The following is a 12720-nucleotide window of genomic DNA, read 5'->3' as shown; positions in this document are numbered from 1 at the left end:
CCATTTTGTGTCGTGTCAGTGCTGCGTCACTATCATTGTTGAGTACACAAGTAAAGAAAAGGCAATGTTTTAATTGGTTTTACATTTTAGGAAAAAATCACAAATATTTACATTTAAAAATACTTCATCTTGTGTCTCTAGTGATGGAAATACTGAAGTCAGAGACATGCAGAGCAGATGGTACAGATGCCCCCCCCTAGTGGGCCTCAAGAATTACAGCGGAACAGAACATGGAAGTTCGTAGGGCACTGACATGATGCACAGCAGATATATTTTTGGTAAATAAAAAGCCAGAAGACATTAAATATTACTTATATATGGCAAAATAATAAAGGTTAAATAATAAATGCTAAAACGGGTTACACATAATGAGTATAATTGGATATATGTGTATTTTGCAAAAAAAAAAAAAAAAAGTTTTGGAAACAGTAGTTGATGGCAAAGCTACCAAATCATACTCACATAACATTAACTTCTCACAGGAGATGGGTTGGAGTAAATGCTAGTGTATGAGTTTGTTACATTAAATGCTTTGATTTCGCTCAATAATTCTGGAGATTATTACTCTGCGCAAATACAATTATTTATGGAGCTGTAAGAAAAAAGAACTTCCAAAATCCCTTTTCTATATACCTGTTGGGAATGTCTGGGAGGATAAAAAGTGCCAATAAGCAATACACAGTATATACTTTACCATGCCTTTGGAAACAACTTAAAGTAATCAAGGTTTTGTTGGAGAGTTTATTGTCAAATTCAGTTCTGTGATTTAGGCCGGATGTGGGTGGGAGAGTGGGTTATAGCGTTACAGGCTGCTGTAGATCCGCTTGATGGTGTCCCCCTCGACCTTGGCGATGATGCCCTTCTCAATGTAGGAGTCAACCTGCTGGTCCATGAAGTCCTTCAGTTTGGACAGGTCATAATCTGAAAAATGAGACAATGGATGAATAGCTTATAAAATGGGAAAGGAGGGAGATCACTAGATCACAGTGGAGAGGTCAGACATCACAATCTTAGAGCAACGGCTTCTTAAGACAAGTAACCCAAACAAACTGTAATCTGGTATGGCCATTGATTATGACACAGGATTAAGGTCAGGGTTTCCATGTTTGTCATGGGTTAAGAAGATACCACATGTGTGCATGAAATAAAAAGACAGTGAGATAATTCCTTGCACTTGATTCAGTTTTGGCATTATTATTTTCATATAGTGATTTTCAACATCCAATCAGGTCAGTTCATATAGTAAAAGAACATGATTCACCTTTAAATACAGCGTAACCTTTATTTGGCGCACCATTTGTGATCATCTTCCTCCAGTACCAGTACCAAAAGACAAGAGTGGGAAGTGACTATATTTAAAAATAGACATTATATAATTCTCAACTTCCCATCATGGTAACAAATGAGTTTGAGTGTTCAGTCAAACAGCTGATGCACCACCAGTCTAACTGACCGAATGAAGGAGGACAGAGGGACAGGGGATAGAGGAAAAGTCACACAACATAATCTCCATTTTCCGAATGACATTTTCTATTTTTTATTGCATTGCTTGGAAGTACAGTTGCTTTTGTTGATGACAAACATGACGTGTGTGAGGGATTAAGAGGATGTGATTAGAGACAGCACTGCTTCTCTTGGTCTTGGCTGTGACGGCCAAGAGCCAAAACCAGGATGTTGCCTCTACATCCATCTGCTCCTCTGGCTAATCTGTGTGGTGTGTAGGCGTTAACACGCACACAAATGCATCTGCACACATTTAAACAAGCACACAGAGTCCTCTGAGACTGTCCTAATGGGTGCTTCTGGTAGAGTAAACACAATAAATGGCCCATTGACTACTCTGTTGCTATGACAGTTTTTTTGCTGAAAGGATGTTATTTTCCTCCACCTGGTCGTTTTCTGAAGAGAGACAACAATACAATATAGAAAGAACAAAAGTGAAGAGAAATTTAGAAAGCTGTCTAATCTGGTACAAGGTGTGTTCGAAGAGGGCAGGTCCTGATGGACCTGTTTTGGTTATTTACTGAGAGCCGCTTCAGGAAAATTGCCATTTTATGGGGTAGATAGCGTATTTGGTCTCCTCTGCTCGGATGACTGACAGGCAGGCGGGGAGGCTCCAGTTGTCCCAGACAACCACTACAACACACTTGAATGCTAATGAGGTGTCCTATATAAAGGCCGGACGGAAATGAATGGCACACAAAGCTTCCCTGCTGCTCTGGCCCCTCTCGCCTTCACGCTGCTGCACTATAAACTCAGTGATGCTTTTCTGTCTCTTTCGTCTGTATTTAAGGCGCACACAAGACTCTAGGTCAAACTTTGTTTTTTACCTGTAATGCTTCATCAGTTTAATTTTTTTTTTTCTGACACAATTGAGGCTGATTCATCCATCTATCGGCTCAGATTCGATCAGGCCAGTGAACATAGACAAGAAAGAATAAATCCAATTGAGTTTAAATTCTTTTTTTTTTTTTTTTTCCCACTTCAGTGTCCCACAGTGATGATCACCAGTGGACGGGTGACCTGGATAGTGAGAACTCATTAACATTTTATTCTGCACTGTTTAATTAAGCACCATTGGGAATTGATTTTACACTGAAAGGCCAAACAGCAGGCTTCTCCTGAAGCACGGACACACTGTTGTGTGTGACACTGCCACAGTTTTCATAGCTGCAGACTGTACATGGGCAGTTTATGGGTCACTAACTAAGCACATCTGCAGTGTGAACTCTTCATATAAATGCACAGTAACAAATCCAATCAATTTTAAGACAATGAGCAGACATTAATGACAAAGTCATGGCGACTCTGTCATGACTTTTTTGTGTATTAAATATACAGATTTTGAACCAGACTGAATATCCATGATGACATCTTCTTTTCACACAAAGCCACACACAAAGGTTGGACACACAGATACACGCACGCAAACCATAAATGTTGAGGAACAGATAGGAGAGAATAAAATAACAGGCCTTATTATTTTAACAAGGCCGCTGAATCACAAGTGATTAGGACAGGACTCAACAAGAATGATCCATATTCATGAGATCTGAAGTGAAGCTTCTATTCTGGTGCCCCACACTTGTTTTAATTGCAAATTGAGGTAACAAAAGAGTCTTCAAATTTTCTGTTCTTGAGTGTGTCCTGTTGGGCTTGTCCATGACGAATGTTACCATTAAAGCTGTTCAGTGAAGGGGCGAGGCTTTGTAAATTAGGATGTTGTTTTGTGCTGGCTCATTTTAAAACTCATCTTAAATTCATGCTGTGGGTTTGGAGTGATCATTTAGCAGAAGCGCAACACTCTGGTCCATGTTTGATCCCTCTCATCTTTTTCTTTTTCTAATAAGGGTATATGTCTCACCATCTTGGCCTTCTTCTTTGTTGTGCTTCTTCAACCACTCGATGTTCTTCCTGATTGCCTCCAGATAAGTCTCTGACTTGCCAGGCTGATCTTAAGGGAAACAAGGAAGAAATGAGAATCATCGAAAGTTTCTTACAGTAGAACTTAGACACATATTTTTTTGGTACTAACATATTAAACCAAGTGTATATGTGAAAATCTGTGAGGATACAGTGCCACTACATATAGTTTGATACAAATTAATATTACCACCAACCCAGATTTACACAGTTACTTAACCAAAGATTGCATTTGGATTATACCATATGTCCTATTTTTTTCCCCCAATATTATATTACGCAACTCTGTGCAGCCTGTTAACATACAGATACAACTGTTCAGTTGGAACAGTGGAAATGCTGCTCTGTGTTTCATTTTTCCTTTCTTTTTATGTGTGTCTGTATTTGACAGGATTGAGAGAAAATGGTAGCAAGCTTTCCTGTTTTACAGGAATGGCCTAGTTCAGTGACAAACAGGGGATTAACTAGGATTGGCCTGGACTTTGTGCTGTTGTTTATTTCGTGCTAACACTGTGTTCACTAAGGTGAAATGAAGACTGATGTGGTGAGAACTCTCTGCATTTGATATTTATGGATTTATTTGTGACATTTCACACACACACACACACACACACACACACACACACACACACACACTATTTGAGGAGCCCCCCCAAAAAAGGTAAGGTAACTGACAAGGCACATGGTTCGTCATTTTGGAAGGGCCAAATGGTTAAACTGTGTCATCCTATTTTAGAAAACAGATCAGATCACAAAACAAAGTAGTGTTCATGCTTCCTCTGTTCATCAGGATTGGGGAGCGGACTGACTGGTCTCAGTTGATGGTTGCTCCTTGGTCGAGTCTTTCAGGTTTTCATATTCCTTCTGCATCTTGGCAGCCTCTGACTTGGTGTTATCATCCTCATCTAAGCTTTTCCCTAAACAACAACAACAGCAACATCATGTTTCTCAGATACTTTTTGCTGGGGCTCAGCATTTTAAGAAACACTTATCTGGTCAATACATACACGCTGTCTGTCTGATTGTTAAACAGTATTATTATTTCCATAAATAGGAATATATTCAAATATATATTCAAATATATATATTTCACTGATATTTGAGGTGTTTGATCGTTTGGAGCTGTTTACCGTTGGGTCCAGTGGAGTCAGGTGGCCCGAGAGGCTTGCCCAGCTTGTTCTTTGTCTGCATGGCTATCATGGCATCCAGGTTCTCTGCAGGTGAATGAGACAATTAAATTTAGATTTGTGTCGTCACTCCACTCTGATGACAAGGAATGAAAAACTCTAGTCCCTGTTTCTGTCTGACTCAGCGGGTGATTATCATAACAAAAAGAGTTTCAACAAATGAATGAATTGTAGGTTTAAGAGCATGACAACAATGATGAATACAGCCTTGTTCTTCCCACTATAATTTTGTCAAATGTATTCATGCATTCTAAAGGGATTAATGAAAAATATACAGCTAAATAATCACAGCAATAATGCATCCTAATCACAGTTAACAAAGCAGTCTGGCATTTTTCTTGCCATAGGCACACATGGTGAACAGCACACACAGGAGTTACCTTTAATCAGAAAAAAATTTAAATCAATGTATCAAGTGTTTGAAGTAACCTGAAATGGTACATCAGCCAGGCCATTCTTTTGTTTATTAAAAAATATGAGAGACTCTAAATCAGTCAGGGGAAAACACAAACAGATCACATGGCTCAAAGGGAGTTAAATCACAAATTTGCAGTCTCTGGATTATCAAAGGGTTAACCACGAGGTGAAGAGCAGATGTTCTGGGGATGCACACATCCCAGAGATCAGCTGTATTTTCATCCTCTTTAACATTTAATACCTGATTTATAACACTCGACGGGACATCTTCAAGTGTCCATTAATGTACAGAATTTATCATAAATAAATTTATCATAATTTTTCCTATTAAGACACATTTTGTGTAATTACAGCTGTAGTATCAATAGCATGTCTAGCATGTATGTAATTTCCTGAAGCATCTACCAAGTTAAAAGTTGTCGCCGTTTACTTCAAGTATTGATGGAACAAGAATGCCTCTGTAAAAAGCAAAAAACAGTAAAGTGTGGAAAATATGATGACGATTTTGAGCAGAGAAACTGTTTCTTCTCATTTGACGCCAGATCTTAAGAGAGATGTCCATGACTGTTATAGATATCTTGACATTTGAAAACAAGCACAACAAAAGAAGAAGGAAAATGAGAGGGCACAATGCGGTGTTGTAACTGAGCGCTGAGGAGTCTTATAATTTCATCTTCATTTCTTATTATTAGCCCTGTTGCTTTCTCTGTGTGCTCAGTGTTTTATCTTCTCATGCTAATTTTCCTCCTCTCACTTTATGTCCCTCTGTCTTTATCTAGCCATCTTGAGCCTTCCATCACCCTCAGGCAGATTATTATCAATTGACAGCTGTGTGTATTCGGCTGTGTACTTGGGTGACTCATCGGAGCTTTATAGTCAGCTGGGGATGGAGGCAGCACGGGGAGGGTAGGGGGCATTAACATGTTGCTAAGGGGACGTTCTGTCCATCCTATTATCTCCTCACAACCTAAACAAGTCCAAAGGTTGCCTAGGAAACTCACACCCTGTGTAATGTTATATGCTGGTTTTGTCCCCGTGTGTGATGTCCGCAGTAGTCATTTACTCGGCTGCAATGGGAACGACAGTGGACAGATGCTGCTAGAGGTTATCTGAAGCAGTATTGATGAATCCTTTTACAGCATGTACAGCTAATACTTGACTTTATTGGGGGATTGTAACTCTCACTGTATTTTTGACCTGTTATAAGGCTGAGATTGAACTAGTCAGTTGTTAAGTGACTACTTTTCCAGTTAGGACTCCTTAAAATATAATTGAAACATTAATTCTAGGTATAGTTCCATCCTTTTAAATAGTACAGATACATCTAATTTCCTGATGCTCTGTCTGGGAATGAATGTCATTTGAGCACAGAGAGAGAGAGAGACGTTGGTGATAAAAGCTGTCCCTTACAGGTTTGTGACCTTTCTTCTGACTGCTGATGTGATGGTTGGCCATAAAAACCAGCCTGGCTACGTCAGTCGGCACTGACTAAAGCAAAAATTTATTGGACTGAACACATAAGACACAACATGATTTAAAATCACAATGTTACTATATGCCCTATTTTATGACATAATACAGTAAATATATGTAAACAAAGCAAATTAAGATAGAGACTAGTGTTGAAAGCAACCGGATATGTTCTGCTTACCTTTATTATACATGTACAGCAAAAAACTCAATGACCTCTTTATTCAGATGAGGTTACGATTTGCAGCAATAACATAATGTGATCATGACTTATAGCAACATCGAGTAAATATAGAAATTAAATCTGAAGGCGATTTTTTTATGACCACATCGGGACTGTAAGATGCAATTGAGGGAGTTGGAAAAAAAAAACAAAACTAAAGATTGAGTTGGATTTGTTTGTCAAACTACTATTTCAAGAAATCTATTGTCATGCTAAGAATATGCAATATCGTCAGCTTGTCCTATATAACATTAGCACAACTCCAGAGAATACTGTGGCCTCTATTACACGATTCACTGCCTTGTGCTCTGCCACTGAATGTCCTCAACTATAAATAAACAGTGCTGGTAATGTGTTATGTCTTACCAAGATAGGAGACCCCCTCTTCCGGCGTGATGGTGCCATATTTCACCATCATTTTTACAAAGTCAATCAGCGTCTTCATGATGGTGATCAGTGTCTCCCTCTCCTGAGCGTCTTGGTCTGCAACAGAGGACAGATTCAAACCGACATTGTTTCGTTATTGGTTAATGGTTAGTATTTGTTACCACGTGGAGTTTCACTTTGGTTTCATGATGACATGGTTACACACAATGAATTGTGTGTGTGTGTATTTCATAGGAAGATATGGTGATGAGAAACAAAAGAGGACAAAAGACGCATTGATTCTTGTGAAAACAACATTACCATGACAACAGCAGCTATCTGGTCCTGCTCTTCACCGACAATGTCTGTCTTTAGATAGAGTGAACTAATGATTTCGGTAGCTCTGGTCTCAAATATCACACCAGTCCCAGGGTGTGTTGGGGATTTTACCTGAGTTGAGGCTCCTGAGAAGACGGTAGAAGTTGGGGAAGTACTGCAGGTCCTGGAGCCCGTCTTCGGGGCTCACCTCATTGCCCCCCTCTGTATCTTTGTCCCAGGTGATATCACCTCCATCTTCTTCTACGTCCCGCTCTACTTCGTCCTCAATCTCATCGTTGTCGTCTTCCTCGTCCTCCTCGTCTTCATTGTAGCGGTGCCTCGGTGGTTCCCAGGTGTCCTGGAAATACCAGAGTTTATGTTTTGGTTTTATTTTTATCATTGTTATTGGCATTATTTACAATCACTTGTTTGCAGGAATTTAACACGTCTGAAACCTGGTCCTCCTGCTCTCCCTTGGTGTCCTGGTTGTTGCTCTCAGTATCCGCAATCTCGTTGTTCTTGGCGTTTTTGGTGATGAGGTCCTGGAGGGCCTTTGCCACCTGGTACTCCAGAGTATCTGCCTGGCTGTCTGTGATCTATCGGGTGACAAAAAGAAGGGTGAAAACCACACAGCGTGCAGCAAACCAATCCATAGGACGTAAGGGAAATACATTGGTTGCAAAACTGCATGCATCACAGTCACCTCAAGGTTTAATTTAGGCTCTACTGAACCTCCTAATGGGTGTCAAAAAAGTCATTTACAACCAAAGTCCTGGCCCATAGCACAATTTACACATCTCTGCCCCTCCCAGTGAAGAACCAGTGAGCGTGCAGTGGGAAAGTGTTATGCTGTGTGCTGAGTCCATTGAATGGCAGAAAACAAATTTACAACCTACCAGCCCCAGTTTGAGCAGTTTGGAAACGATCCTGTCAAACACCCCTCTATCATCTTCCTCATAGATCTCATTTGCAATCTTCTCAACGATGTCCTCTGCTGTGAGCAGAGTGCCGTCGACCTGACGGAAGCTCTCAGGGTCATCTAAGAGAACCAGAGATGCACGTCATCATTTGTAACGTGGCCATGATCCTGACTAAATCTCATTTTCAATTTACATAAAAATGTGAAAATCAAATATGCCTCAGTATTTTTATTTCGCTTTCCTTTATTTCCATCAATCTAACAGTGAAATACCTCTTTACACATCCCTATCTACATTACGAAGGATGAAGAAGGCAATTGTTTCAGCTCTTACATAATGCTCCACCACTATCACCCTGCTGCTTCACATGGACTGCACACACATAATAAAAGTACATTCTCTTGCCTGTTCGGCCAGATTGACTCATCAGTGATGCTCTTTACCTTCAATCTCAGGGCCTTTAGCTTCCTCGCTCACAGGAAATACAGGGACATGACGCCCAGACTGTGCTTGCCAAATTTAGATGTAGTGTAACTTGACTAGCTGCTTGTCTTTGCTTGCCTGACCGCTTGAATCAATGAAGTGTAGCACTCAGCTCTTTGTGTCTGAGTCAACTCAGATCAGAGACTCCGCCCCATGCTGATGGTTATCCAATTACATGCGTGTGCAGTGAAATCTGTGCTGATGAAATGTCTTGCAGGTAAAAATTAACTCAAAGGTCCAAAAAATTAGCTCACCAAACAAAAGCTGACTGAGTGGCAGCAAAATATTGAATCAAAGGTAAGAGCAGAGTTACTAAATATTATTTTTCATACATGTATTTGTACTGTATAAATATTTGTGTGAGATGGAGGCCATATTTGTGTCTACTGAAAATGAATCCAGTGATCAGCATATGCTTTCACTACTGCAGCGTCTGAGGGAATGATAATCTTTCTCCCTCGCATGCACGTGTTCTGCCTTTGACACTTTCTATCTGTCTCCACTTATCCCCATCATGTGCACGTGTTCACTCTGCCTGCGCTTTCTTAAAATGTCTGCCACTGATAGACATGAACCCTGCCATTGCTGAGAGGAAGGGTCATTGAAGCAGAGGGCCAAAGGTCCACTACAGAGGTCAGTAGCCAACTCACTGCACCAATAGACCCAAAATGCTAGGACAGGGCCCGTTGGGTGTGCGTACCTTGGTACTTGCCTTCGTTCATCCCATTCTTAGTGGAGTCGTAGTCCTCGACCAGACGTCGGCTCTTGGTGGAATCTGATTCATCGGGGACATACTGATCCTCCTTCGTGACTGGAACCTCAGCATCCCCCTTTGATTTCTGGCCCTCAGCCATAGACTTGAGCACAGTCAAGTCATTGTAGTCCTGCTCTGGCTCTGCGTCCTTGGAAGTGATTGGATGTCTGTTCTCTGAAAGACAGCAGGAAGAGAATGAAACACAACTGCTTGGGATAATATCCTCTCACGTGAACGTGGTTTTTTTGTGCATTCTCAATACAGATGAATTCTGTGTTACTGGAAGTGCTGTAACATGAATCCACTCTGCAGGCAAAAGTAAAGTCATTAATTGATTAGAAATAAGTTTGCACTTACCAGCTGACTGCACTGCATCCTTCACGCTGTCCGCCTCAGCAATCTGGGGAAATTACAAACATTAAACAAATCATTTCCACCCCGGATATAAACTCATATTAATAATGTTTGCTGGGCTAATACCTAGGTTGTATGACAAGTGACCATAAAGGCCATTTGGCCGGATATTGGATGAAAAATGTAAAAGACAGGCTTACCTGCTCTTGTAATGGTCTCTCTTCTGTCAACTGTCTATTGTACACAGCTTTATCTGCAGCAGAAAAGATACTTGCAATTACTAAACCAGTGCCTCAAAACAGATTTTATCACGAACAAGCAGACCCAGATGTTACAAATTACGAATTGGACAAATTGGATTTTCAACAAACCTTCAGAGAAACAAACAACAGGCTTCCTTAATCAAGTAAATTAAAGATTAAAAAGTGTCGTTTCTTCTTTACTGCCATTTCATTCTTGTGTAGGCTACCTTTTAGGTTTTCATGTCACAGTCTCTGCTCTCCCTGCTCCACAGCAAAGGTAGAGCTTAATCTGATTATCAAACAAAAGATTAAATTGTGTCGAAAATAGATCACAAGCGGCCTAAGAGGCGTCCAGAGCAGTTAGTGAGCTGAGCTGGAGCTCAACTTTGAAGGCGCTGCTTTTGGTTGTTTTCGGTTTTTGAACTGAATAGAAATTGTGGCTCATAAATCAGTTTACAATTCATAAAAAAAAAACAAAAAAACTAAAAGAAATCATTTAAATGCTCATAAATGTACTATGTAAAGTATTGTACAACATATAATGGTGATGAGTAGCGTTTCTTTTTTTCAGGTGGGCTGACATGTGCGCTGAATAGATTTGTTGTTTGTTTGCTTGTTTTTTTTGTTTTTTTGTTTTTTTTTTTTTAGATCTTATCATCGTTTGTAAAATCTCACTTTTAATAACTGACAGTTTCTACATTATTCTGGCTGAAATGAGGAGATCAGATGGCCAACTCACCATCCGCTGAAGCTGTCGGTGTGGGGAAGGCAGAGATCTGGCTCACTACACTCAGAGCCAGGAGCTGGAAAAGGACCAACAGGCCGACGTATTTCGACGCCATCCTTAAAATCAGCTGCCTCGGAGTGTCCCGGAGGATGGACGATGTCCTCTGTCTGTCTCTCTGCTCGTCTCTTGCGGGACAGGAGTCCTCCTGAATGTGTGGACAGCTCCGCTCCTCTCCAGCAGGACGCCGGGACAGTGCTTCGAAGGTAGCCGCTCTGTGAGGCGCGCCGGGCGGGGAGGGGGCAGGACAAATCTCCGCCGTGCTCTGGAGCTGTTGACCAGCCGCGGTGCTGAAAGCAGGTCAGCCGTCTCTAATTCTAACCGGATAAGCAGGTGGGAGGCTCTTCAAGCTCCGTGTGAGCTGAAGCATCACCTGCCAAGACAGTAATAGAGCCCTCTACACAAGACCTGCCCCTCTGCCCCAACAGGGGGGGGGCACACTGCAAAAAGTGTCCGTCTCACTAACAAACTAAGACAGAGGTTTGATCTTCGGTCCGAAGACAACCAAGATAACACCGTATACCATATATATGCATATATATATATATATATATATGTGTGTGTGCATAGAAAATCAAAAATTGAGGACAAATGAAAAAATGGGTTATATCAAAGTCAAACTGGGATTCCTTTTCAGACAAATAAAGAAACTTCATGTGAAATTTCACCGCAGTCACTTACTTATTGTAAACGAATTGCCGAGTGTGCGTAGAAAGAACAATTTGCCAATTTGCCTTTTTTTGTTGTTGTTTTTAGTTTTGTTTTTTGCAGCGTTGGAGCAGAAGGTCCACCCATCCCGTGCGTCACACATGACCTGCGTCACGGTTGTAGATCTTTCACGGTCAATAGCAACCATTATTAAAACGACAAACAATTAGGGGCATAAACAAAGAGGGCATATGTTAGGGTTTTATGACCGCATGGTTTTCCTGAGATATGTCATCTGGAAGAGCCTGCAGGTTATTGGTTCACAAGGCCTTCTGGCTCCTGACAGCATGAAGGCTTTACCTTCTCACTTATGGTAACAACTTCACGAAAAATGCAGTGCAATTTGTTTGACAGAATGTTTTCACCTAACACCCCTAAAGTACTTTTATAAAAATTCTTCAAAATCCAAATGAATTGTCATTAAGGATCCACATATTAGATTTGTCACAGGTTGAAAGGAAGAGGCTGTTAGTGAGTATAAGACTCATTCACAGCAGACCCTCTGGATGTAAGGTTAATTGTTTATGTGTTTATTGCTGTTTGCATCCTGGTCAGTTTCTATTTGTTATAATGGCAAAGGGATGATCAGAGATGATCTCTTCACTTCAGTGCATTTCCTCATGTTAGCAGGGTAAGTGATCTACCACTGTTCAGCGTCGGCTTCCCCACACAATGTGTAGGAGTTAAGTTTTGCTCGCTCTCTCACGATTAAGATTTTGTATTATTGTAGGCTGGCTGTGTGCCATCACTGGGTTGGCTGTGTGCATGACTGCCTCGGGTCTATTTCAGCCCAGTTAGGTACATTCGATGCAACATATTACAGAGCAACATGGATAGAGTCACTTCTATCATGATGCAATAACCCTTTTGAACAGAAGTGCATTTGTCATGGTAGGAAAAGCACAGGTGTGCTGCATAGTCCTGGTAACCTGAAACCAAGGCAGCTACTTTTACACAGAGTTTGTTGTTATTTGTTGTTCTTTTTTTTTTACAGCTTTGATTTTACTATAATTATAGGAAAAACACACCCACACAGGCCTTCTTAAAGACTCTGACATGCTAATCGCCCAG

General features: G+C 40.8%; 1 protein-coding gene across 2 annotated transcripts; it reads right to left on the bottom strand.

Annotated features, from left to right (window-relative positions):
- Positions 1–53: 53 nt before the first annotated feature.
- scg3 (secretogranin III) lies at positions 54–11285 on the bottom strand. 2 transcript variants are annotated; one of them, XM_029499071.1, is made up of 12 exons: positions 10897–11285; positions 10116–10168; positions 9919–9961; positions 9508–9735; positions 8301–8443; positions 7860–8000; positions 7537–7762; positions 7087–7203; positions 4554–4637; positions 4233–4340; positions 3365–3454; positions 54–921 (listed from the first exon to the last, which is right to left on the bottom strand). In XM_029499071.1, the coding sequence occupies exons 1-12, from the start codon at positions 10997–10999 to the stop codon at positions 803–805; spliced, it is 1455 nt and encodes a 484-aa protein (XP_029354931.1). In that variant the 5' UTR covers positions 11000–11285; the 3' UTR covers positions 54–802. The 2 variants fall into 2 exon arrangements, with proteins under 2 accessions (XP_029354931.1, XP_029354932.1); XM_029499072.1 differs by having other exon boundaries at positions 9520–9735.
- Positions 11286–12720: the final 1435 nt, after the last annotated feature.

Source organism: Echeneis naucrates, chromosome 3 (assembly GCF_900963305.1).
Source record: "Echeneis naucrates chromosome 3, fEcheNa1.1, whole genome shotgun sequence".
Taxonomy (NCBI): domain Eukaryota; kingdom Metazoa; phylum Chordata; class Actinopteri; order Carangiformes; family Echeneidae; genus Echeneis; species Echeneis naucrates.
This window is presented reverse-complemented; position numbering and strand designations above follow the sequence as displayed.

Bases quoted from the DNA above. Each gene is read 5' to 3' on its own strand.
- scg3 (XM_029499071.1), bottom strand. From the start codon at position 10,999: ATGGCGTCGAAATACGTCGGCCTGTTGGTCCTTTTCCAGCTCCTGGCT. The intron at 8,001-8,300 runs GTAGGTTGTAAA...GTCACCCGATAG, and splicing joins AACTGCTCAAACTGGGGCTG to ATCACAGACAGCCAGGCAGA. The intron at 4,341-4,553 runs GTAAACAGCTCC...GTTGTTGTTTAG, and splicing joins TGACTCCACTGGACCCAACG to GGAAAAGCTTAGATGAGGAT.